General features: G+C 38.9%; 1 protein-coding gene across 8 annotated transcripts in view; it reads right to left on the reverse strand.

Annotated features, from left to right (window-relative positions):
• Positions 1-1,516: 1,516 nt before the first annotated feature.
• Positions 1,517-27,832, reverse strand: part of LOC131429974 (peroxisomal acyl-coenzyme A oxidase 3) — a 46,489-nt gene continuing 20,173 nt past the window's right edge. For all 8 annotated transcript variants that reach the window (XM_058594537.1, XM_058594535.1, XM_058594533.1 and 5 more), the window contains 6 exons: positions 11,803-11,986; positions 11,424-11,741; positions 10,751-11,356; positions 10,211-10,685; positions 2,838-3,015; positions 1,517-2,766 (listed from right to left, as the gene is read on the reverse strand). In XM_058594537.1, coding sequence (XP_058450520.1) covers positions 2,394-2,766; positions 2,838-3,015; positions 10,211-10,685; positions 10,751-11,356; positions 11,424-11,741; positions 11,803-11,937 — 2,085 coding nt within the window. In that variant the 5' untranslated portion in view covers positions 11,938-11,986 and the 3' untranslated portion in view covers positions 1,517-2,393. The remainder of the gene's footprint in view (positions 2,767-2,837; positions 3,016-10,210; positions 10,686-10,750; positions 11,357-11,423; positions 11,742-11,802; positions 11,987-27,832) is intronic.

A 27,832-nucleotide genomic window follows, 5' to 3' on the forward strand; every position in this document is an offset into this window, starting at 1 on the left:
TCTCTGAAAAAATAGTCTGAGTCCAGCTTCATTTAGGAGTATTTAAACACTATTTGCGATGCTTCCGGAATCGGAAATCTGGAACCAGAATAGCCAGAATAATCGGGCCCAAACTAGATTTTTTTCACGTTTTTGGCTTCACCGCTTAAAGTGACGTTATGCATTTTTAACACTCTTCACCTCTTCACTCTAATTTCTGAACTCGAAAATTGTATTTGGACCTAAATTTGTAACAATCGATCACGCTATATCTGAGGAAAATGAGTAAGTAATCAGCTTAGGTGTTGGTTTACGTTTTCTTTAAAACGTGTACGAAATTGAATCAAGCTCGCTTCGTGCATTATTTGTGAAGGCGAGTTTGTGTGTTCTTATTCCGTGCCAGCTTGTACCGTTGCGTACTGGTCTTGCATCGTCATTTTATATCGTGGTTTAAAACTCATCGCACAGTAATTGCGCAAAACGAAAGTCAGATCCGGATGAAATTTCACAATAGCTTTTGAGACAATATGAAATAAGATTTGTGAAAATCGGTTCAAGCATCGCTGAGAAATGGAAGTGTGTTCTACTTTTGGAATTTTTCTTTACTACTTTTGGTGCTTCTGGAACAGGAAATGAGAAACTATTAAAGCCAAATCAAGTTTATATGCCCACAAACTAATAAGTTCTACAAATTAAAAGATTTTATAAGTCAGTTTTATGGGATTGGTACTTTTCCACTTATTGCACTCTTGCTCCAGAGTTTTTGAATCTGAATAAAATGTTTTAGAAAATTTTAAATATCCTCTAGACCATTAGTTTAAATTTTAGATTGTGAAAATCGGCTAAACTAACTTAACTTCGGAACCGGAAATCGAATCCATAGAAAATTCAACAGCAAGCTTTGGGACCATAAGACCTTTCATTTGAATCTAAGTGTATGAAAATCGGTTCAGCCATCTCCGAGAAAAGTGAGTGCATATTTATGTTACATACATACACACACAAATATTAGCTCAGTTCGTTGAACTGAATCGAATGGTATATGATAGTCGGTTTTCACAGTGATTGCATAACCTTTCTATATGAAAACTTCTCGATGGTTAAATTTTAACTGAAATGCGAGGACAAAGAACTATGTTGCTTTTCTCAGAACAACAGGAATTATTACAAATCAAGATTTTTAATCTTTTCGGTGACCGTGTTCCATACTAACATACGATATAATAAAATTAGACAATATGATCCGTACTCGAGAATTGGGAAGTTTTAGGAAGGGAGAAGTAGTCATTCTTGTCCGATGCAATATGTTAACTGCTGAATTTCGGAAAAAAAAAACAGTAGATTAAACTTGCAGTGAATGAACAGTTACTTCAAATATCCAATTCCCTCAAATTGACAAGATATTTGACGAAGTACATCGACTTAAACCGTTTCCAATATTTCTTTCTAAAACCAATTAGTTCTGCCTTAGGTAAAATTTATAGCTTAAAGATCAATGAATATTCACGTAAACTGCTGGTAAATGACAACCAAAAACACAGCTTATCGCACACGTTTCTTTATTTCGTCACAGCATATGTTCGGTTTATGGTTACATTTTTTTTGCACATTCATGACAAATACAACGAATACTGTCTCAATACATCATCACACTGAGAATCGCTATCGGGAATAAAGAGATGTCGACCAGATTGTAGAAGCGATACTAATAAACAACAAGTTATTTTCCTACTCAATGTTCCAAAACATACAAGGAATCGCTCTAGTTGGACAGTAACATATACGTTATCAAAATGAGTAAACATATACAATGGAAAAAAGTAATGAGAAAATCAGCTAACATTCGCAGATAAAGTAAACAGATATGTAGATAACAGAAGTTTCTAACTTTCCTCTTATATTGATTGAAAAAAAAACTAGTAACAGCAATGTAAAGCGAGATTTGATATAGTGATAAATACAGTAACGATCATAAAATTCTCAAGGGTGTATATAGGAAGAGTTTTTTTTATCTTTGTTTCCTAAAATTTGCTTCGTTTCAGCATATAAATATTCAGATTTTGAAAATAAGACACAGTTTGTTGATTTTCAACCATTCTTATGTGGTTCGTTGGTAGAGATATTCATGTGTAAGAGAATCATAAAAAAGATCATAAACGATTTTCGCACAACAACACGGTGAGATAGAAGTCTATTTCTATTGTGCATGTCTCAATTGGTTCACAGCTTCATTTTTTTTTACCCAGGTGGAGGTAGGATTAGGATACACTACAACTCGTTCAAACGATCGAAACAACGCCTCATTCATTGCACAAAACCTATGTCACTGTCGGTGTCCTGTTCGCTCCTCATATTTCTTACGCCTTTCTCAACCCGTAGTTTGGAAACTTTTGATTGATACCCGCTGGCATCCATTACAGCTTTGATTTCATCTTAGTCGGAATGATATCCTTCCACCAGGAGGCTCGTTCCATCGCTCCCGGATTCGTCATGAAGACGCTCTGAATGTTTTCGTACAGCCGTCCGTCGGATTTTCCCAGTACGGAGTTTAGAACCCAATCCGGTGGAGCCAACGCATCGGCCACAGCAACAGCGGAATCCTTAAACTGGGCACAGGCCTGCAGTAAAGAACCCCGTACGGCATCGGCAAACCGTGGTCCCGCAGCGAAACCACCCGCATAAAAGGAAGCCAGATGATGATCGATGCACCACATTCCGTACAGAAGATAAACGTTGAATAACACTGACTTCAGGTCCGTCGGCACGTCACCTCGCTGGCACCGGGATCTACGATTTGTAAATAAGAAAATTTCTTAAACCATTTAAATCATTCTAAGTCATTCCCAGTAAGAGCATACCTGAAACTTTCCATTGCGTTGTATTCTGCGTATGCCCTGCTCAGATCTCTCGCACGGTACACTTGCGAATCGTTTCTGGCTTTGAACCTGTCCGCTTCGTTCTGCTCGACACGCTCGAACTGTTCGTTGGTTGAATGTAGTAGCCAGCACATGAGCCACTCATAACAATGGGTTATGACTGTAATGAATAGAAAACAAAAAATATAAATAAGTTGATGAAAGTCGGAACCGGATAAAAAATTCAGTGGGATTATAAGACCTTTCATTTAGATCTAGTTTTGTTGAAATCGGTTCTTTCACATCGTGAAAATCGGAGGGTGTTCATATACACACACATACATTTTGCGATTACGGCAATGAAAAATGCACACTCCCAAATCGACTTTCTCTGACTTGGATGATGCTTTGAATACATCTTCAGTATGGAAAACCATATGTTTAACTATATATATAAAACTAAGTTGCAAATTATATGTACGGGCATCAATTAAGAATGGCTGCACGGTTATGTTATCCACCTCGATTTCCCTTTTAATATAGCACAATAAATAATAAGGAAAATGAATCAGAAAAATTCTAAAGGATTGTTTTTGCATGTAAATGAAAATTTTCCACTCAATGCATACTAGATTTTCGATGATTGTTCGCGCGCATCGAGTTGTGGAATGCTTGCTCACTGACGAGCAAAATATGAATACTAGATTATTCATAAAATCGTTTGGTGTGCAACGAACTGTTCTGTGTGTAATTTTTACTGAGCCTACTTGATCCATGTGCTCAACTATTTCGCATACATGCTAAATTGAGTATGGGCATCAAAGGAACAGCGCATGTTTTCATTTCATTTTCGGTATATAAATAGTGTTTGATGCTGTCAAGTCAAGTTAAAGAAAAATCCTACATACGAAAACAATATACGGAATTTTACAGACAAACTATTATGAATTAGGAAAGACACTAATAATTTCTCATTAATTCATAGTTTTCTGGAAATTCCAGAAAAGTGAGGCTCATATGCGATTTTTACAACGTTAAATCTGTCTATCTCTCAAGGTAATAGAAACTTACGTAGAATAGGGTTTTACTTCATGTAAATTCCACCTAACTCACAGAATGAGTGTAAAAATTGTTAATTTTTGGTAGGAATCATGCTACAATCATTTGAAATGCACGTCAAAACGATAAAGCTTATCGTTACCTTCAGATTCTGTATGAATTTCACTTGAATGTCAAATTGTTTTCCATATGGAAAATTTCAACTGAATCACGATTGACCAAATCAAGTGTTTTTCACATACATTTGACGTACACTCTTAGAAAAAATGAAATTTACGCTTAATCTAAATTCAAGTATGCCGTAATTTCATCGGTGATGACACAATATTACATCTACTAACATGTAAACATAAATTTTGCGTCTGTATCGATGTGAGGTTCAGCTAAAACAACTGTGAAGTTAATGATATGACTTATCTTTAAATGCTTTATATTGTGAATGTGAGTAAATCTCGACGCTCCTTTTATGTACATCTATAAAGATGTAAAATTTTTTAAGTGTGTACTTATATCCACTAGAAAAATGAAGTACAAGTAGTTTGATTCAATAGCGAAACACATCACATCGTACGAAAAAAGATATCTAGGCTAAGTGAAAAAGAAAATAAACGTGCATCTTAGTGAATTTGCACATGAAATTTTAAATCTTGTTTTCGGGGTAAAATGAAACAGCATATTAATTTGAAATAAAGACTGTCCCAGAAAGTATGGACGCAACCAAAAACCGCTGCCATTTCGCAATGGTTCAGAATCTGACAATATTTATGGCTGCGTCCTGTTGTTTACGCTCTTCTCTAACCACTTGTGCAGTTGTTTATTCGTTTTCATTAGTTTGTTTTGAAATGCGTGGACTTACAGCAGAACAACGTCGAAAAATTGTGTACAAATGGTGCACAGAACGCGGACTGTCACTGAGAAAGATAGCAAACATGGAAGGAGTAAGTGAAAAGCCGTTCAAAAGGCAATCAGGAAGTTCGGTGAGGATAAACCGAAAACGGGTCGAAAAAAAGGTCCTGCCAACCCTCAGTTGGATAAACGTATACTGAAGGCGTTCGTGCACAAGAAGGAGGTTTCAGTTCGGGATGTGGCCAAAAAAGTGGGCACTTCGAAGTCAAATGTTCTTCGTGCTAAAGAACGTTTGAATCATCGAACCTATAAAAAGCAGAAACAACCAAAACGTAGTCCGAAACAAGAAGCATCGATCAGGCCGAGGGTTCGAAGTCTGAATACGATTCTTGCTGGAAATTTGAACTGCATAATCATGGACGACGAAACCTACGTGAAACTCGATTACAAATCCTTGCCGAGAACACAATATTATACGGTGCGAGAAGGGCAAGTGTTAAACCAGTCCGAGACATCGATTAATGTCGAAAAATTTGGTAAGAAAGCTATGGTCTAGCAAGCAATTTGTAGCTGCGGTAAGATTTCGAAACCCTTCATCACTACTGCTTCAATGAACAGCGAAATATACATCAAGGAATGTTTACAAAAACGACTTCTACCCTTATTCGAAGCCACAATGATCCTGTTATCTTCTGGACAGATCTTGCTTCTTGTCACTACTCGAAATCAATGGTAGAATGGTATACTACCAAAAATGTCACTTTCGTCCCAAAAGACATGAATTCACCAAATTGCCCACAACTTCGAACAATTGAGGAATTTTGGGCACTAACGAAGGCACATCTTAGGAAACATGTTTCGGCAGCCGAAACCATTCAACAGTTCGAAAAAGATTGGAAAAACGTGTCAAAACTTGTCGCCAAAAAGTCTGTACGGAATTTAATGAGAAACGTTCGCGAGAAGGTGCTCCAGCTATCCTACAATGGCTAAGTAGCAAATGTTGAGAATAATATTCTATTATTGTAGTCTAATAATATCAGTATATCGAATAAAATTTGAATATCTAACACTTGTGAATTATTTACAGCGAAATCAAAGTGCGTCCATACTTTCAGGGACAGTCTTTAATATACACATTTGAATCTATCGTAGCCCGACACGTCAATAAGGATATGGAACCTCTTAAAATTTTCTTAAAGTTTCACATAAATGGCGTTGTGAACGCATACAAAGTTTGAATAAGTCTTCCGGTTCCGGAATTATGATGATAAATTGAATTATGTGCACTACCTTTTCCCGGAAATAACTACACCAATTCCCACAAATATAGTTTCAAATTGAAGGGGTTTGAATCCCATATGAAAATTTTGAAATTTTTATTTAAATCCGACTTCCGGTACCGGAGTTGAAGGATAGGGGAGACCGCGTCCGAAGAGGCAGATTAATCGAGTGCCTTTTATGAACAGACTATTGTCAGCTCCCTGCTATCAGACCCTGTCAGCTTGGAGCGAAGTCAATCTTCAGTTCAGCAACGCCATCGCACGGCATCACATTCAACATATCATGTCAATTGTATGGATACGCAACCCTGGCGCGCACGAATTTGACATTTTTCTCCCCTACTTCTATGTATAAGATTCGATGCGGGCTCGCCTGAGGGCGACATGCTCGCAAAAAAGATGTTGCCAATGATTTGTTCGGGAAATGTCAGAGCTGGATATCTTGTTAATATGATGTCTTTGCTGCTATGGAAGCTGGTTCCTGAAACCATCGTAGTTTGCTTTGGTGGCGTTGTCGTCAACAATAGGTTAAGCTACGTTCATACCATTTTGATGCGCACAGTATTTAGTTATAGAAATTCGGACCTATACTGAAAATCTTAAAATTTTCAATCCGAAGCAGAGAGATCAAAAGTCGAAGAGGTTTTTCTCGGCAACCGTTGGGTAATATTTATTGTCTTGTATATGTTCTTAAAAAAGTGTTTAGTTGCCCTTATATCGTAGAAAAAGAAGTTATATCCTATAAATTATTTCTGAAATCATCATTCCAATAAAGTTCCTGCTGTTTGTTTGTATTTTTAATAAGTATGAATAAATATAAAAAGAATGAAACGAATATTAAGAAATAATTTTAGGGCTTCGATATTGCAAAAACACTTAAATTATCATTTTTTTCCCTGCCTAGCTGAATAGTGTTATTGTAACAGTAGTCATCTAGTTAGTGTGTTATTTTGGGTACTGCTTTACTTTCAATCAGCGAATTGTGAACTCACTAAAGAAAAGTTCACTACTGATTTTTTGCAAACGCAATTCTCACTGAAACTGCTCTCACATGTCTCAAAGTCAGTAGTGAAAAGCTCACTAGCGAACATTTCTCTCGATGATGTCTAATAAAAACGTTTGCACATTGAATCTAATATTAATGAGATTTTACTTTCAAACAATACTTTACAAAAACTACAAACTTTTCGAACATTAAGACCCGTAACTTGAACTAGGGAATAAAAGATCTAGTTGTTCTCTGTGAATGTTCTCTAACGATTAGCAAGCGCCTGATGTTAATATCGAGTAAAACATACGTTTCATAAGAATTCGTTTGAGCAAAAACCACTGGCATCGAATCTTTGACCAAACGTAGTTGACTTCCAACTACATTTATTTCTTTCGGTCTTAAGTGCCCGTAAATATTTGAATAGCGATTAACCACTTTTCCAACTCCCTTTTATCAGAAGGAAACTTAGCGACATTTATGCTATTATCACTAATTTTCCTCCAGAAACCATTGCTAGCAGATTATAATTACCTGTTGCTGAAAACGTCATCTTTTGACTCAGGCTTCGAAAAACTTGCCCATGCACCGACGTAATTTCAGGTGTTTTTGTTGACGTTTCGACAGGAGCACGTTTTCAATTTTTTGACGTGACTACGTCCTTCTTCACAATGTCGCGCCTTTTCAAAATTTACCCTCTGAGAGAGTGATAAGATTTTGATCGTGAATATCTCTTGTTGTATCTAACGTATCAACATAATTTTTGCTACATGCCATCGGAAATATCAATCAGCAATTTATGATAAAATTTTCAGCAGTACGCCATAACCACAAGCAGTTCAAAATTTAAGTTATCTGAAATGTATGGTATCAACGAGTATCATAGAGTAAACCTCATTACATGTGTTTGACTTCTCGTACCCGCGACGACGCTTTTTAAGAAGAGTTTCCAGTATCAAGAATTTTGTTCCTGAACATAGTTTCAGTTCCAGGTTCAGAATCCAGTTATAGATAGAGAATTCAATTCAAGAATCAATCATTCACCTGCAAATTCCAGTTTCAAATGGAGAACGTGAATTTCTATTGTTTTTTCAACGTATCAACTTAATCTTTTCTCCACGTCATCAGAGATATGATCAGCAAATTGTGATAGAATTTTCAGTAGATAACCACACATAACTCGAAATTAAAGTTTTCAAAAATGTTTGCTAAATGAAGTATGCAAAATTTGATAATTCATTCATTCTATCTCGCATAGTTGACTCGTTCAGTTCACATTAGAATCCAGATCCAAAATCCAATTCTAGAGATCAGTTCTAAAATTCAGTTTCAAAATACAAGAATAGATTTTTTTTATCATACACAGAATCCAGATCAAAAATTCAGTTTCTCGTCCTGAATCAAAGGCCAGAATTGAGTTCCAGAGTACTGGAAGTTTCAGAACTTGAATCTGAGCCTAGATTCTGAAACCGATATCTGGAACTGAGATCAGGATTTTGATTCTAGACATAAACTATGGAACTGAATTGCAGAAATGAATTCAGTTCCAAAATTCATGGCCGAAATTCGGATCTCAGTTCCAGAATTTTGAATTAAATAATTAAACCTAAAGTTCTGAAAAGTAAGACCGAAATTCAGGACCAGAAATTAAACTCAAAATTTAGTTGTATTCGTCGAATTCAATTCTTAATACATTCCAAAATCCAGATTCAGAATTCAGTTGTACAATGCAGGTCTAAAATTGATTCCAAAATTCTAGAGGTTCAGGATCAAATTCCTAAATTTTGAAGATATTTGAACTAAACTCTGGATCGGGTTCATAGAAGTGAATTTCGGAGCCAAATTCTGGCTCTCATTTTGAAAGCTGAATCTTGGACCGGAATTGAGATCCAGATCCAGAGATCAGTGTCAGAATTCTGGATCAAAATTCAAAGCCGAACGAACGAGGCATGAAGTCGAACAAAGCACCCGGGGGTCGATCGCATATCAGCCGAGATGCTCAAAGCAGACCCCATGACATCCGCTCAACTGTTGCACAATTTATTTCGTAATATCTGGGATGCAGGGTATCTTAGTAAAGGTGCCCAAAAAGGGCGACCTGACTATATGCGATAATTGGCGAGGCATTATGTTGCTGTGTACCGTTCTAAAAGTTCTATGCAAAGTGATTCTATCCCGGATCCAGGGGAAGATCGATGCGACTCTCCGACGACAGCAGGCTGGATTCCGTGCCGGACGATCCTGTGCGGACCATATTGTCACGCTCCGTATCATCCTGGAGCAAGTCAATGAATTCCAAGAGTCCCTTTATTTGGTTTTCATTGACTACGAAAAAGCTTTCGACCGTCTCAATCACGAAAATATGTGGGACGCCCTGAGACGCAAGAAAGCACCTGAGAAAATCATCGCCCTCATAGAAGTGCAGCACGAGGCCTTCTCATGCAGAGTTCTGCACAACGGGGTCTTGTCTGAACCTATCCGGGACGTAGCTGGCGTGAGGCAAGGATGTATTCTATCACCACTACTGTTCCTCGTCGTAATCGACGAGATCCTGGTAGGTGAACGCAACAAAATCCGAATACTTAACTCTAATTCGAAATCTGTGCTGCTATACGCTAGTGAAACATGGTGTGTATCAGTGGAGAACACTCAACGGCTGCAGGTGTTCATCAATAGGTGCCTGCGCAACATAATTCGAGCCTGGTGGCCCCATAACTGGATCTCAAACACCGAGCTCCATCGCCGGTGCCACCAGAAGCCGATAGCAGCTGAAATTCGGGAACGAAAGTGGGGCTGGGTCGGCCACACCTTACGTAGGAGCGAAAACGAAATCTGCAGACAAGCATTAGACTGGAACACAGCAGGACATCGCAGCAGAGGCAGACCCAGAAGCTCAGAAGCTTTGAAATTTTAGATGAACCAGACTTGCTATTTCGGAATCGCGGGTAAATTATATTCATTTTAGTAAATTGAGTAAAATTAAATTATTTCATCTATCAGAATGCCTTCAATTGCATTGAGTGTTTTTGTTGCAAAGTTAAATAAATATCCAGTAAGAACGGTTCACAAGACCTAGATCGTTCATTAAAACTATTAAGCTCTCAACGGTTTCCGGTAGTAACCTTTTAAGTCCATTTCTTCCGCACAGATAGTACATTATAAGTTGAGCACTTTTATAGGAAAAAATGTTTAAATGAACTTACATTCAGAACTATCTATCCTACAGTTCTCAGCCAAAATCGCTTCGAAAGAGTTCTTCAGGATGAGCTCTCTTCGCTCGATGAAATTAGCCGATCCCACCGGACTCTCCACCTTCGATCCTTTCCACTGTCTCAGTAACCAATTGGACGCCTGCTGTCCCAGCACATTGTTATCGCCTTCGTAAGTACAGCTGGGATCGTGGTTGTTTCTCAGTTCGCCAAGATTTGCCGCCTTTAAGTATCCGTGTCCGCCACACGCCTCCCTCGATTCTTGTATAGCATCCCGGGCCGTCCACGTCACCAGTGGCTTCGAGGAAGACACCAAAGCATGGATTTCAGACACGATCTGAGTCAACAGCTCGAAACCATTGGATTCTGCTTGAGATTTCTGTACCGTTTCCAGGTAGATCTCGGTGAGGGTAAATACTGACACCTTAAGAATACAAGCCGCTGCCAGATATGGGAAGATTCGCCATTGCTAAAATGAATAAAAAAAGGCATTCAGTATCAACACTCCACTACAATTGCATAAGCTTTACTCACGTGTAACTGATACTCGATAATTGACTGTTCCGGTCCGTCCTTTTCCGGACCAAACTGTTTCCTTAGCGCAGCATACCGAACTGCGATAACGGCTGCATGCGAGAGTGTGTTGGACGATTCTTGCATTATCCCCAGCCGACCGGCTGAGAACGATTCCAGTACTGCTCCTAAAATTTTTCCTGGTTCCGTGAATGTACTTTCATAGACACCCTCCGGTGTAACGTCTCCCACCCGGTTCAACATATTCTCCCTCGGTATTCGATAGTTGTTGAACATGACGAACCCATTATCGATTCCATTGAGGCCGATCTTTTCACCGATATCACCAACGATAACTCCCGGGTAGGTCAGTAACGTTTTAGGATCTCTGATTGGCACCAGGAATCCCTGAAGTCCGTGATTTTGACCGTCGCTTGTGTAGAGAATTGCAAACAGCAGAGCGATTGATGCCGTCTTGCCGAGATTTCCCACCCAACACTTGGCCGCTTCAAAATCGGGCGTATTGATGATAAACTCCTGCGTTTCGGGGTCGTAGGTGGCCGTGGTCCGACATCGTTTGGTGTTGCTACCGTGACTAACTTCCGTGATGGCTAGACAGGTGATGATCTACAAAGATGGAGTGTGTGTTTGAAAGCTTTCGTTTTTTTGCCAATGGTATATTTTTTGGGCTTACCTCTCTATTCCACGCGGCATTGTAGATGGCGGAGTGTCTTTCGGTTCCCATTGCCAGCAGGGAGTTTGTGAATAAACCCACTCCCAAAGCAATTTTCACCGACATGCTGGGACAGACGGCGTGCAGCGCTTCGTTGATACTCATCAGATAGCGAACCCGATATTTGTAATCCGAGGAGTAGATCTCCGCAGGCGCCAGTTCCAGATCTGCGATTCGATTGACCTGTTTGGCTGCACGTTCCTTCTGTTCATCCACGGAGAGGGTTGACGTTAACGGGGTGAACAGTGGTTCTGATTCCAACCGATGCCATACGTTGTACTGCAAGAATTGAATCGTTCATTGAACGATACAAACATCAACTCATTGTTCGGTGACTAACCTTTATATTTGTTAATTTTGGATCCTCCAGTACCATCTTGAACTCCTTCCAGTTAAATTTGGCCCGGTTGCGGTATTCACACAAAGGGCCACGTGGGAGGTCAGGTACGACACCGCGTTCACCATCTTTCGTCATTCTATTGCTGAACGATGATAGAGCTGAATCGATGTGGCTATTTAGCTATCTGAAATATAAGAAAAAAATATTATATCGATTGACTCACACGTGCTCATAACATTTCGCGAGGGTCAATTAGATCAATTTGCTAGCAACTGTGTCACCGAAGCATAGTGATTCATGTAGACTTCCATGCAGATAAGAAATTCCATCGTTCGTACAATTATTCACGCATCTCATAAACTATTAACCTTTCCCAGTAAGAGCACGCTTAATTAGAGTTTAAATCCTACATTCATTGGCCCAGTTGGAATGCCTAAGTTATCAATAATTATCATGAAATCTTTCATCATGTCGAACTTCGTCTCTGTCATGTCGAACACAAAACTTAAAATAACAGCTTTGTATACGGATTTGCATGATATGAAAACTAATGGACACAAGTTGTTTTCGCAAATTTGTACAAAAATAATTGAAGTAGAGGAATGTCCCTTTGTGGAATTTGACCTCCTGTTGTTCAACAGACTTCGTAGCCGAAGCACTAAGAATCCTTCCAATTCGAGGCTCGATCATACGACAACTGGCTTGTAAAAGCAGTGTCCTAAGCATTAAACCGTCAATCCGGAATAATTATACAAATTATACCAATAAATTTATTCTCGATGGGAAGCTTTTGAATTAATCAGTATTTGACCTGCTGAAGTCAAATGAAACCATCTGAGAAATACCGAATGCAATCACTGCATTCAATCCGAGCACGGAAAGTAGAAACAGGGCAAAATCTAACTCTACCCGATCTTCCATACACTCCGAACGTTACTCCATCGGATTATCCTTTTCTCCGATCGTTATTCTTATGGATTCCTCTATAGAAAACATTTAGAATAACTGGAAAGCCAAATTCGGATAAGAATTTCGGAAACCCCTTGTATTATACCATTCAGCTCAGCTTAACGAGATTTCTTCAAGTGTGGTTCGCAAAAAAAGTTTAACCGACGACACGACCAGTCACTCCGAAGAAAAATCGGCATGAAAAGTGTTCTTGAACGATTTACCATCAGTTACCACAAATTGAATAACCCCTTGCTAATGATAAAATTATATTCTCGATCAACACTGCTTCAAATGTTATGAACTAGTTGCTAAGAAACTCTAACGTAAATAAATAAGCAGTTGGAGAAGGCTGCGAAAGCCTACCTACCTATTTTTATTTAACTAATATGGGGTTCTATTTCTTGTAGTTTTCCAAAAAGACACCATCAATCAGAAATCTAAAGAATATGGAAGTTCTTGGAAGAATAATATGACGCAGAAAAATTGTATCACTAAGTTTATAGTGTCATACAATATATATTTTTTTCTTTTATGTCATCAATAACAGACTTTACATTTAAACAGAAAAAAGTGTAAAAAATTACCTTCATAAATTCATTTTTATAGCGTGTATTCCGAACCCAAATTTTATAATTATAGGAATTATTGCATAAACGCCAGAAGGGTGTATTTTCAAAGACAGATACAGGAAAACTGATCACGTTTATTAACCTCGGTAGAACCAACTAACATCAACATTGGAACAAAAGGAACATGCAATTTGGATTTATTCTACATTTTTTTTGCTGCAATGGACATGAAATGATTACAATTGCAAGAGTAAATGAAAGTATTTTATTTACAAAAACGCTACGTTTGATTATGAGGCGCAATTGTAATAATAAATTAAACTGCTAAAATATAGGACCAATAGTCCACGGTTAAAATGTATGCTAGGCAAAACATTCTTCGTCACCGGTGCAAGAATGTTCACTCATAGGACACCGTTTCTCTTCAAAGTGATATTGTAAATGTAGTGAAGTTTAATGGCGAAAAGTTTCATTGAATCAGAAATAAACATGTTACTACATTTGCGCTTGACACAAGTCAATTCGAACCAGAACCGGTGGCATATATCTATTTGTTTTAATTTCCGCAATAAAAAAGCACAGTTTGTAAACGATTTAGAGTTAGATTTGTTTACATACCTTTTCTTGAATATCTAGTAACCATGGTATGTATGTCAACAAATCAACAGTTTTTCGAACTGTGTTACCAGATTTACAGAAAATTTATGCAAACTCATTTTGACATTTTGAGTTACTGAGGGGTAGTTAGATTTGCGATACAGTTTCAATAGGCGAGTGGCAGATCGTGTCGTCGGTTTAACTGTCGATCTAATGAAAGACAGCATTGATTCCCGATCTTCAACCAGTAAAAATATTGGAAATTATTTCCCGTGTGTTATCTTGGGGTTCGTCAACCTGTTCGGATGTATGTACTACGGGTAATTTACTGTTTAAGTTGCAAACAGTTTGGACATAAGAACTCTTTTTGAGTGCCCGAAGTGCAGACGTAAGCCCCAAACCGAGGGAGCACTCCAGGAAGAAATTCGAAATGATTAAAAAATCACGAAATTTAATAATAATTTTATTTAATTATGATATCATTACCATTCATGATTTTATGAACAAAATTATTAGTAATGCCTGTTCAAAGTAATGTTTGTATAAACATGTATTCTTAAATATTTAATTTTATTTTTATTAATTTGGAAAACCTAATGAAAGTCCTAAAAACTGTTTAATCATTTTTATTGATTTGTTTCATAGATATGACAAAAAATACCATAAGGGTGAAGACGCGGTATTCTGACTTCGGCTCACTACTCTAAGTGATCGTTAGGGGAAATGGAGCGGCTGAATATCGATGTGGTACCCAAGTCGGTGAACCCGCTCAACGTCCCAGCTGCGTCCCATCGAGAATTTCTGGCGTAAACCTCTGGTAGGCCGGAAATTACCAATAAAGGTTTTTTTTTACCATTTACTACCCGAAAAAGCTACCAGAAGTTCTCACTTTCTACTTGTAACAACATTTTCATACACCATGAGTTCTTCACTGTGTGGATGTTTTTCTCAATCGCTAGTTGAATATCGGAATAAAAAGTTTATTCGAACCGTTGCTTATGTGCCCGCATTGTGTACGAAAATGCTCTCGCAAGTAGAAAGTAACAATTTCTGGTAACTTTTCTTTTGTCGTTTCGGATAGTGAATGGTAAAAGACCTTACCAGAGACTCGAGTGATTTGCATTGATGAGATGCTTAAGTTCGTCTCCTCTGGTAGAAGGTGAAAATTGAATTACTATAAGTTTTCTTCACATAAATAAAATCGTTCTGTATCTTTTGACGCCTTTGTTTTCTATAACGGGGTACAAATTAAAAATATAGGAAATAAAACCGTACCAACAGTATTCAAGTTTTGAACATCTACATCTCTGCCATTTCTTAACTGATCATCATTACAGATACTGCTTGGAGATATTTCTACGCATCGATTCGACTAGATAAATCTATATATTTTAGGTAATTGGTGATCAAAACTTCAATTAGTAACGAACAATGTCTAATTTTCCTTGTTTTCTCATCAATGAGTGCGTTCGCATTTAAGGAAAACACTCACACAAAACAAGATTCAGTATCAAATCGACTTACACTCTGTGCGGTTCGATACTGCCGTAGAAAAGGTTGTTGACACATCGTTCCAAAAAACCTGAAAAACAACATTTCTGCAGAAAAATGGCCTCAAAATAGGCTTCAGTTGCGGCGATGACTGACTCATTCGAGCGAAATATTTTTCCCTGGAGTATCATTTTTGAGATCAGCATAGGACAGGTAGTCGCTGGGGGCTAGGTTCTTGAGAATATGGTGAATGAGGGAACAGATCAGAGCGCAGTTCATTCAATTTGGCCATTGAAAGATGATTTTCTTCTTTTCATATGAGCCCGTTTTTTTCAATTTCGCACCTCTAACAGATCGATAACTCAATGTAACAATCACTTTTGATGGTACTTTCTCTTTCAAGATAGTCGATGTTAATTATACCTCGAGCATCTAAAAACTAACGCCATGATTACTTTAGCTACCTGTTGCTTTTTCAGACGACTTTCCTTGTCTGAATACTGATATAACTCCGGAGAAAAATGGTGTATCCATGTTTCGTCCACTGTTTCATACCAACGCAAGAAAATTTTTTTTATTGCTCTCAAAAATATCTATTTTAAATGTGTTGTTCGATACGTATAGTTAAAAATAGTGCAGGTGTGCAAGTGTATGTTTAGTAGTGTGAGTGCTATTTATTGAGAAATGGTGATTCGCAAAACTAAAAATTGGCAAGCGGCGGAAACTGAGAATTTACCGCCCCAAAACTCAACGATATTAACCGATCAAAGCGCCGTCTGCATATCAGATTTCTATAGAATGTGTGAATATTTACAAATCAATCGTGTTATTGGTTGGTAAACGACTGGACAATGCGCAATTCAGGCCCCAATGTGGTTCTTAGCCTCTTGTCCAGTAACTCCTATCCCTACCTCCCCGCGGTTCCGGGGTACGATTAACCATAGGAAAGATCGGGTAACCAACCCCGGTGGGATCTTGGTCGTATGCTAACAGGGAAGGGGGGGCTTGCCTTCTCTTTACAGAGAGCGAGCCTACCGAGCGTCTGTTCCCCATGTTGGGGCGGCTCGAAACAGCGTCTGTTCTCCATGTTAGGAGCGGCTGATTACCGTCCTTGTGTCAGTGTGGGACTCTGAACAGTGCTGACACGATGGCCCTCCGGCGAGACAGGAGGTTGGTGCAGGCCTAACAAGCCGCCCGGAAAACACATGTTACGTACGATCAAGAAGGAAATACGACTCGGAATAATCGGCAAAGACCTACGCAACGAAAAAAGGACTACGATTGGAAGCTTGGCACATGGAACAGCAAATCGCTTGGCTTCCCAGAATACGACCGAATGCTGCATGATGAGCTTCAAATCCGCGGCTTCGGTGTCGTAACTCTCTTGTTGGACGGGACAGAAGGTGTGGAAAAGTGGGCATCGAGCGGCTACCTTTTACCAGAGCTGTGGCACAACCAACGTTTTAGGAACGGGATTTGTAGTGTTGGGCAAGATGCGCCAGCGCGTGAATGGGTGGCAGCCAATCAGTGATAGAATGTGCGTATTGAAGATCAAGGGCCGTTTCTTCAATTACAGCATCATCAACGTGCACTGCCCACATGAGAAGAGACCCGATGACGAGAAGGAAGCATTCTACGCGCAGCTGGAATCAACTTACGACAGCTGTCCACGGCGGGATGTAAAACTCGTCATCGGGGACATGAATGCTCAGGTAGGCCGGGAGGCAATGTACAGGCCCGTGATCGGGCTGGAGAGCCTACACGCGGTAACAAACGACAACGGTGAACGATGCGTAAACTTTGCAGCCTCCCGAGGAATGGTAGTTCGAAGCACCTTCTTTCCCCGCAAAGATATCCACAAAGCCACCTGGAGATCACCTGATCAACATACGGAAAATCAAATCGACCACGTTCTCATCGACGGGCGATTCTTCTCCGACGTCACCAATGTCCGCACCTAGCGCAGTACCAATATTGATTCTGACCACTACCTTGTCGCGGTTTGTATGCGCTCAAAACTATCGACGGTGCACAATACTCGTCGCACAGGAACGCCGGGACTCAATCTCGAGCAGCTACGTAGCATTCGTACTGCAGAGGAATACGCGCAACAACTGGAGCTAGTGCTACCAACGGAAGAGCAGCTTGGCGCGGCGACTCTTGAAGACGGCTGGAGGAACATAAGGTCCGCCGTGAGTAGCACTGCTGCAACCGTTCTAGATACGAGGTTATCGAATCGAGGAAATGACTGGTTTGACGGCGAATGTCAGCAGTTGGTCGAAGAGAAGAATGCAGCAAGGACGAGGATGCTGCAACACCGCACTAGAACGAACGAGGAACGATACAGACAGGCGCGGAGGTGATCGACAGGTGGAAGCAGTACTATGACGAACATCTGAATGGCGAAGCACAAGATACAGAGAACGGTACAGGAATCAATCTGGGTGCACGCTCAGCCGACGACAGATTCCCAGCCCCTGATCTGTCGGAGATAAGTGAGGAGATCGGCAAGCTGAGGAACAACAAAGCCGTGAACTAAGACCAGTTGCCAGGCGAGCTGCTCAAACATGGAGGAGAGGCACTGTCTAGAGCGCTGCACTGGATGATTTCTAGGATTTGGAAGGAGGAGATTCTACCGCAGGAATGGATGGATGGAGTGATATGTCCCGTCTACAAAAAGGGCGATAAGCTAGATTGTTGCAATTACCGCGCAATCACATTGCTCAACGCCGCCTACAAGGTACTCTCCCCAATCCTTTGCCGTCGTCTATCACCAATAGCTAAGGAATTCGTAGGGCCGTACCAAGCGGGATTTACTGGAGCCCGCGCCACTACGGATCACATATTCGCGGTAAGACAAGTTCTCCAGAAGTGTCATGAATACAACGTTCCCACGCATCACCTATTCATTGACTTCAAAGCGACATACGACACAATCGATCGAGAACTGCTATGGCAGATAATGCACGAATACGGTTTCCCGGACAAACTGACGCGATTGGTCAAAGCAACGAGGGATAGAGTGATGTGCTACGTCCGAGTATCTGGGATGCTCTCGAGTCCCTTCGAATCTCGGAGAGGGCTACGGCAAGGTGATGGACTCTCTTGTATCTTGTTCAATATTGCCTCGGAAGGTGTGATTCGAAGAGCGAGGATCGACACGAGTGGCACGATCTTCCGAAAGTCCGTACAACTTTTTGGCTTCGCTAACGATATTGATATTGTGACACGTAACCTTGAGAAGATGACGGAAACCTACATCGGACTGAAAGCTGAAGCTAGGCGTATCGGACTGGCCATAAATGCGTCGAAAACAAAATACATCAGAGGAAGAGGCTCTAGAGAAGAAACACTACGCCTCCCACCACGAATATTGATAGACGGTGACGATATCAAGGTGGTTGACGAGTTTGTGTATTTGGGCTCACTTGTGACCGCCGATAATGACACCAGCAGAGAAATTCATAGACGTATTTTGGCAGGGAATCGTGCTTACTTTGGACTCAGAAAAACCCTTCGATCGAGAAAAGAACGCCACCACACGAAATTGACCTTCTACAAAACGCTCATTAGACCGGTTGATCTCTATGGCCACGAGACCTGGACTATGTTGGCAGAGGACCAACGCGCCCTCAGTGTTTTCGAAAGAAAGGTACTGAGGACCATCTATGGCGGAGTGCAGATGGAAGACGGAACGTGGAGACGGCGTATGAACCACGAATTGCAACTGCTGCTAGGAGAACCACCCATCGTACGGACAGCTAAAATCGGACGTCTACGATGGGCTGGGCATGTGATAACAATGGCGGACGACAGCCCAGTGAAAATGGTTCTTGAATCTAATCCGACTGGTACAAGAAGAAGAGGAGCGCAGCGAGCAAGGTGGATCGATCAAGTGGAGGGTGATCTCAGAAGCATTCGTGCCTTGAGTGGCTGGCGACGAGCAGCCATGGACCGAGTTATGTGGAGACGTATGCTTGATACAGCAAAGGACACCCCAGGCCTATAGCTGATAGGTAAGGTAAGTCGTGTTATTCAAGCAGAAAATCTAAAATTGGTCCGCAGCAAATCCATTCATAAGTTTTTACTTTTCTTTACGTTTCGTCTTAAACTCGTCAGTGCAGAGCAGTTCAAATTGAACTCGGCCAGAATAAGCCGAAAACAACGTTTTCGTTCGGCACGTCAGGAAAGACGTGGTACTTCGGTACCAAATATATAAGTGTTTTGCAAATAGCATTAACTTTACGTCTGCTTAGCGGTTCAAGTTGAACTGTTTAAGTTTGCAATAAGCAGTTCAATTTGAACTGCTCTGCACTGACGAGTCTAAGACGAAACGTAAAGAAAAGTAAAAACGGTTATGTGCCCTAAGCACAAACATAGGCTAACCCCTAAATGACATTCATAAGTGTTTATTTTATTTTATTTTTGTCTTTCTCATATAGAAAGGTTATGCAATCACTGTGAAAACCGACTTTTGAATCGAGGCCCGGAGGGCCGAGTGTCATATGCCATTCGACTCAGTTCGTCGAGTACGCAAAATGTCTGTGTGTGTATGTGTGTGTGTGTGTATGTGCGTATGTGTGTATGTAACGTTTTTTTGCACTAACTTTTCTCGGAGATGGCTGAACCGATTTTCACAAACTTAGATTCAAATGAAAGGTCTTGTGGACCCATACAAAATTTCTGAATATTATTTGGATCCGACTTCCGGTTCCGGAATTATGAGGTAAAATGTGCAAAAAATTGTGAAAATAAGTGCACTAACTTTTCTCAGAGATGGCTGAACCGATTTTCACAAACTTAGATTCAAATGAAAGGTCTTGTGGTCCCATAAAAATTCCTGAATATTATTTGGATCCGACTTCCGATTCGGGAGTTATGGGGTAAAATGTGCAAAATAAAGAAAATGTGTGTTCTAGCTTTTCTCATAGATGGCGCGTCCGATTTTCACAAACTTAGGTTCCAATTAAAGGTTCTGTGGTCCCATGTATAATTCCTGAATTTCATGCGGATCCGACTTCCGGATCCGGAAATATAGGGTAAAGTGTGTTAAAAATTGTATACCATCACTTAAAATGGGGAAAAAGCTTAAAAAAATTCTAAATCGACCTCAAATCTTTTCCAATTGATAGTTTTTTTCAGTAGACGGTCAAAAAAACCGATTTCGGTTATTCTTTTAAGAATCGAAGAAAATTATTTTGAAGAATACCACAGTATTATATATGATAGTATGATTGATATGAGAAAGGCATCATCACACCACTAGGTGGATTCAAACAGGGGTGGAATCATGTAAGGTGATAAGTGACTATCACCTCCTGGTGATAAAGAGGTGATCACCAGAATGTTTGGAATCACCGAAGGTGATCACTTTTACTATCACCATCACCGGTGATTGAGCCAACTTCACTCCATTTATCACCTGTCAAGAAACGTCAATTTTTCAGGAGTAAAATATGAATGTGGCGTATACCATTGATATTAGGAGAAGTAACATATGAAAGTGGCGTATACCCATATAATATTTTAAAATCTAAATTTTCATTCCTATAGTTTTCAATCCCTTTCATTAATTCGAGTCATGTTTATCAATGATGATTTGTATGGATCGAAGAGTAACGTTGAAAAAAATTGCCCGACGAGTATGGCGAACTGCGCACAAACAAATAAAAAATTCACTTCTTGGTTTAATTCAGTACCGATTTTTATTTATCAATGGAAATCAATGTCACAGTCAGTTCTTTGGGATTAATTTGCTAGCTTTGAAATGACACGAATTGTTAGATCTTCTTGATGTTTCACAACGGATGGCATTCCTCTCCAATGAGAAAGATCCGTTAAATAATTTTGTGTATAGTTTTCATTCACTTTACGATAATGGCATTTCACAGAGCTTTCAATTGCTAGTTCCATTTTGGAAATTTTACCCACCGGACATCCACTATGATTAGCAGCAACTAATTGTCCAAAAATATTGCCTTATTTAGTTCAACTCACAAGAAGAAAATTAAGAACGCAGTTTAATCTTTGTTAATTGTTCAGTTGAACGAGACGGATATGTCGCTCACTAAGTCACGACCATCTAATTCTACTGAAAATGTTAGCATAGAATTTTTATGTTGTTACGTTATGTGCAACAGGAGATGTCTACATTCATAAACTTATCTCTTTTCCAGAAAGCAATTTATCTTTGACTCTACGAATACCCCAATTATATTCCATCAAATAATAATACCAACATAAATGAATTGATTTAATTGATAAATACTACCGCTCATTCAATGAATTCTTCAAACTATACAAACTAAGTTACTTTTTATTTTGGTATTTAATTTTGACACAATATCAGTACGAATTTTATTAAAAAATTATCCTCTCCGACCAATTTTGGTAGGCTATGTTTATATCAGTGGCTTAAAATTCACCGAACGGACAATAATTTATAAAGCCACTTCTCGAAAAATCAAATCACTACTAAAAGTGATAACTAAATTGCTATCACCTTCATTTTGACATGAAGGTGATTAAATCGTGGTGACTATCACCTTACGTAATGCCAACATTTGATAGTGATGTTAGCCTTTCAGCAGTGGTGACAGAACTTGGTGATTATCACCTTACATGATTCCAAATTTTCAAAAGTGATAATCACTTGGTGATAATCACCTTACATGATTCCACCCCAGGTTTTCAGTAGTCGTGTTTCATCTCGGATACTGGTGAGATCGTTCTTTGAAGATATTTTTTGTTTTTCTCACTTATAATGCCTTATTATATTTCTCATGAGTATCTAAAATCAGCTTTTGTTGAGATCATATTGTTCACCAAAACATATCCGAATCTCTTTCTCTTCCTACTAACACATCTCTTATCCCGTGATGCTCGTGGAGATACAGTGGTACCCGCAGTCTCTAGAAACAATGAGTATCGGACTAACATTCCTTCCTTTTTCTCAGTAGCACAGCCTTTGATCGTAGCCGGCGTCGTTATTGATCATCTTATTAAAAGTTAGAAGTGAGTGTGTATGTACAGTGAAAATGATATGCTTCTCCCAAGCTACATTTTCTTGGTTCATTGTACATTTTCACTCATTCGGTCAATCACGAAGTGCAACTACGGGCGATCTAATTCAGCTCAGCTCGTATTCGAGGAAGTGCAGGATGATCTCGATCATGGGGCACTTGATGAACGAGCTCAGCACCTTTCATCATCAAGCCCAACAAACTAAACGGCCAGGGTAACCAAAATTCTCAATGTATCAATTTCGAAATTTTGCAGACACAAATAAGTTTATACGGAACCCAAAAGACTGCCGCCTTAATATTCAAAACAAATATTGGCAGTGATTTTGAAACTATCTGGGTAGTCCTATGTCAACAGTTCGAATAACCCCACAATAGTTTTATGTCATATTCAGCCCTTAAATGCGCAATTTTGATTCAAAACAAACTACCGAACTTCGTATTTACGTGTATCATGCAAAGTAATATCGAAACAAAGCATTATAAAAACTCAATTTCACACTTTTAAGGGATAAATATCATTTCAATCATTCAAGAAAGTGGGCCGTTCCCCCCGGTACGAAAAATTACAACCTGGGCATGTTTCACCGGCCCTGAACGTGTTACAATAAGATCCAGTGAAAAATGTATTCCTTGATATCAATTTCAAATAATGTAATATGATGAATAGGTTCTGTTTAGCATTCATAAGCCAAATGAAAAAATGTTAAGTTGAAGCTTCATGCTGTGAATAAAAAAAGTTAAACCTGCTGATATATGTGAAATATTTTCGTCGTCAGTAAACAAATACGGAACAAAAGTGACTTGAGAGATGTTCAATAAATTGAATTATGAATATTTTACTCTCTTAATGAATTTCCATTTCCAAGTATCTTTGTATCTTATTCAATATAACGAGATTTCAACAGAAACAAGTAACTGAAACACAACATATAGGATCTATTCAAAACTAATAATTAGCTAGCCCACCTTCATAGCATAAGCTTCGCACGCCTTGCGAAATGATTAAAAATTCTCCACGCGTCGCACATTTCAAACAGTCAACCACTAGCACAATACTGTCGGAAACAAAACATCGTTCGGATGTTTCCGAATATGCTTCATGGTACTGGATTCGGTTTGACACTAATTTTAATTAATTAATGCTAAACCAAGAAACTACAAGGTTTCAATATATCCTCATGATTATGCATATAACTGATTTCCGTGCCGTTTCTTCAAAAGTAAAATATCAATATAATATGTATTTAAACATATTCTGTTGGATCGGATTACAAATTTTTGAATTCCGGATCATGCAACCTAAGCCATTAATATAATCAAACAAACTGAAGTCAAACCATGAAGGTTATACTTTAGTCGGTGCTTGATCTACCATCCTGGGGAATTTGGGGAACTGTCAAAAGTAGATTTTGGCTATTTAAAAAGTCCTATCCAAGGCATCGCCACCAAACGTATCAAACTGTGACTATCAACCACGAAAACTAAGACGCAATCATATCTTGAAAACTAACATGAACAACCTTGAAAACTTATTCATGACTCAACCAAACTGAGCTGATAACAAATATGTGACAAGCAGCTGAAATTTTTGCAGTGCCGAGCATAGCTATCGCTACGAACACTTCTTCAACATTGCTACATGTGGACAATATCCAGTAACGAGCCCTGGTCGATCGTGTACGAACTGATCACTCGCAATATTCTAAACCTTTGCCGCCAGTTCTGGCCAACCAAAACCCGCGTGTTGCTGTCTTGGCTGTCGTGTTGGCATATTATGTCATCCTTCATCAGCAGTATCTGGTTTCCAGGCGGCGGGTGTTCCAGTTTGTTTTTTATCCGTGTTAGACAATACATTACTCACTTTTCGTGTAGACACAGCGGGCCCAGACCAGCCACGAGTCAATAGAATAAAACATTCATCGCCGTCACGAGGGTGGAGTGATCTGCAAAACCACGTGGTAATTGCCGGTATACTCGTTCGGTGCTAAAGTAAATACGGTTTATTTGTCTGCCTCAGCCGGTAAGTGTTCGTTCTTATCAACACTGTAGCTATCTATTGTCACCAGTCATGCGATATTGGGTATCTGAGGGTACTCACAGTAGTTAGAGGGAAAAACTATTTGAGCTGCATAATTAGTCAGTAAGTTGTGTGACATGCAACAGCAGGAAAAGTTGACAACTATGGAGTATTTTTAAATGCATAATAATGCACGCAATGATCAAATTTCAGCCAATCGTTGCAGCTCGAGATTCGGACAAGAGTTGCACGTGGACAATGCTATAGTTTAAGCGAAGGACTTCGAACAGTGTATTAAATGTTCTTTTATCGATTATCTCTCAGTTACTCAGTTTGATACGGTCTCGGGTTGATGATTGATTTTGAATGCAAATTCACGCTGAGTATATGAAGGTAAAATAGAAACAAAAACTACATAAAACGTATTAATTTGACACACTGTAACTGCCATTATGTCGTTGTATAAAGTTTAAGTGATAAGTATCAAATTAAATAAATTTCTTATGGTGAAGCAAGGTCGAAAAGTCGAGAAAAAGATAGGCTAATTGAGAAAGACTAAGACCACTGACGTCGATCAGCTACCAAACAATCTACAAAAAGGAATACATTTGGTCATTGCCAAGGCTTAGGAGAACCACATTTCACCGGAGGAGTAGATGGAAGGAATCGCATGAACCTTCGACAAAACGGGTGATTTGTTGAATTGCTGCAACTACCATTAGATTGCTGATCTGAACGCCGCTTCGGTAATCAGTTTAGTAAAAGATTCATTTGATTAGTAGAGTAGCACTGAACATAAATATGTTATAATTATACTGACTTGTTCATCATTCAATACCGACATTCCGTAAAATTTACAAGTAATTCGTAGTTATCAATATCATACATCGTTAGCTGTGAAATATTACTGCTTTCTTGACAAATCCTACTAGAAACTAAATAGAATATAAATTAATAGATTAAGAAATAGATCAAATCGTCTAAAAAATAATTTATTGATAAGCACTGGAAGATGGATAGACTGTCCAGAAACGAAACTAAACAAAAAAAGGCGGGTGGGTAATGTCAGAGACATAACTGGAGGACATGAATACGAACGAAACGAATATGCTTCTTTCACACCTCCGACTACCGACAATCGATCATATTTGTTGATTGTTTGTGTGAATTGCACAACTTTTACTGCAGTGTATGTAGAATTTTAACGGAGCATACATTGAAGCATGACTGGAACTGGATTCGGAACATGGGATTAGCTCCGAATTCAGTTGCAAAATTCAGGTTCGAGATTCAGATAAAAAATTCAGTTCATTAATTTAGTTTTAGAATTCTGGAGCTGAACTCTTTTTCACAATTCAGGATCCAAATTTAATTCTAGAACTGAATACGAAACTAGAATTCCAAACCTGACTTGAACCACTGAATCCAGTTTCAATATCTTGTTCCAGAACCCAAGTTCCTAAATTCAATTCTCGCATGCCTAATCTGAATAATGGTAATGAACTCAGAAACTGGAATCAGGAGTAAAATTCAGGTTCTGAAGTCAGTTTCAAAAATCTGGTTTTGACCTAAAATTTTGTTCTAAAATCCAGGTGGATTTTGTTTCGGAATTCTGAATTTTTATCGCAGAATGAAAATTCTGGATACGAATTCTGAACTTAAATTAAGGCACTGAATTTAGTTCCAAATCTAGTCAAGGAACCAGTTCCAAAAATCTAGCTCCAGAATCTTGAATTAGTCAAAATGTCGATGTCAGACGCTAGCGAATTTATTTTCCTTGAAAAAGACCTACACCAAAGGTCGGAACACCGGACAGTAAACAACATTCGTTTGTGCACCGAAACCTCCATTTGCGAACTAAACTAAACTAAACTAATAAATATGGAAACCTCCATCATATGGCTGTTTTCGGAACGGATGTGAAGAGTAAGTGCAAGAAAATGATGTTTGGGGTCGTTCCAAAATCCAAGATGGCGGATTCCGGTATATCAATATTGCTTAAAAACCCTTACAATGTTGGTATTTTCGGGACGGGATTGATGGATAGATGTCAGAAAACGGTGTTTAAGGGGGTTATGAAATTCAAGATGGCGACTTCCGGTTTCTTGATATTCCTTAAAAACCCCTACAAAATGGGTATTTTCGGAACGGGATTGATGAGTAGATGTCGGAAAACAATGTTTGAGGTGGTTCTGAAATCCAAGATGGCGATTTCCGGTTTATTGCTGTTCCTTGAAAACCCTTACAACATAGGTATTTTTGAAACGGATTTGAAAAATACATACCGAAAAACAATGTTTGGGGTTCTTTAGAAATCAAAAATGATGACTTCTGGTTTATTAGTAGTCCTTGAAAGTTATTACCGTATTCCTTGAACTTGGCATTCTTTGAAAACACTATACCGGAAGTCATCACATTGAATTTTGATACGAGTTCATACATCGTTTTTTAGTATCCAATCTATTTTGAAACTTCCTTTATTTTAAGGGTTTTCAAGGCATTTCGATAAAGCGATGGTTGTTATCTTGGAATTCATGACGACACCAAACATCGTATTCCGGCATATATTCATTAAATCCTTTCCAAAAATACCCATATTGTAAGGATTTTCGAAAAATATCGATAAACCAGAAAACGCCAGCTTCGATTCCAGAACAACCTCAAACATTGATTTCGTGAATATTATCATTATCCGTTCTAGAAGTATCTCAATTGTAAGAGTTTTCAAAGAATATCACTAAATCGGAAAACGCAATCTTGGATTTCGGAACGATCACAAACATCGTTTTTATGGCACCTCACCTACACCTCAAATTCTTTCCAAAAATACCCCTACTGTAAAGGATTTCAAGGAATATCAATCATACGGAAAACGCCATCTTGGATTTCGGAACGACCCTAAACATTGTTTTCCGGCACCTTTTAATCAATTCGTTCCAAAACTACCCAAATTGTAAGGGTTTTCAAGGAATATAAAAAAAGGAAATCGCCATCTTGAATTTTTGAACCACCTCAAACATCATTTTCTGACGACTACTTGTCAATCCTGTTTTAAAAATATCCACATTGTATTTGTTTTCAAGGAATATCAATCAACCGAAAGTCGCCATCTTGGATTTCCAATATACCTCAAACATCATTTTCCAGAATCTACTCTTTGAATCCGTTCCAAATGTACCCATATTGTACTAGTTTCCATGGAATATAAATGAGCTACAATCGTTTCCATTGTATGCCGAAACCTCTTTTTACGAAGTACCGTTGGTAAAACACGTTTACGTTATTAGGGATTTGGTTAAAAAAAAAAAGGTATTGTATAAATAGTGTTTGTAAATGGAAGTTTGGGTGTACTTTTTAAATTTAATAATATAAGTTTAAAA

The sequence above is a fragment of the Malaya genurostris genome, chromosome 2, assembly GCF_030247185.1.
Source record: "Malaya genurostris strain Urasoe2022 chromosome 2, Malgen_1.1, whole genome shotgun sequence".
Taxonomy (NCBI): domain Eukaryota; kingdom Metazoa; phylum Arthropoda; class Insecta; order Diptera; family Culicidae; genus Malaya; species Malaya genurostris.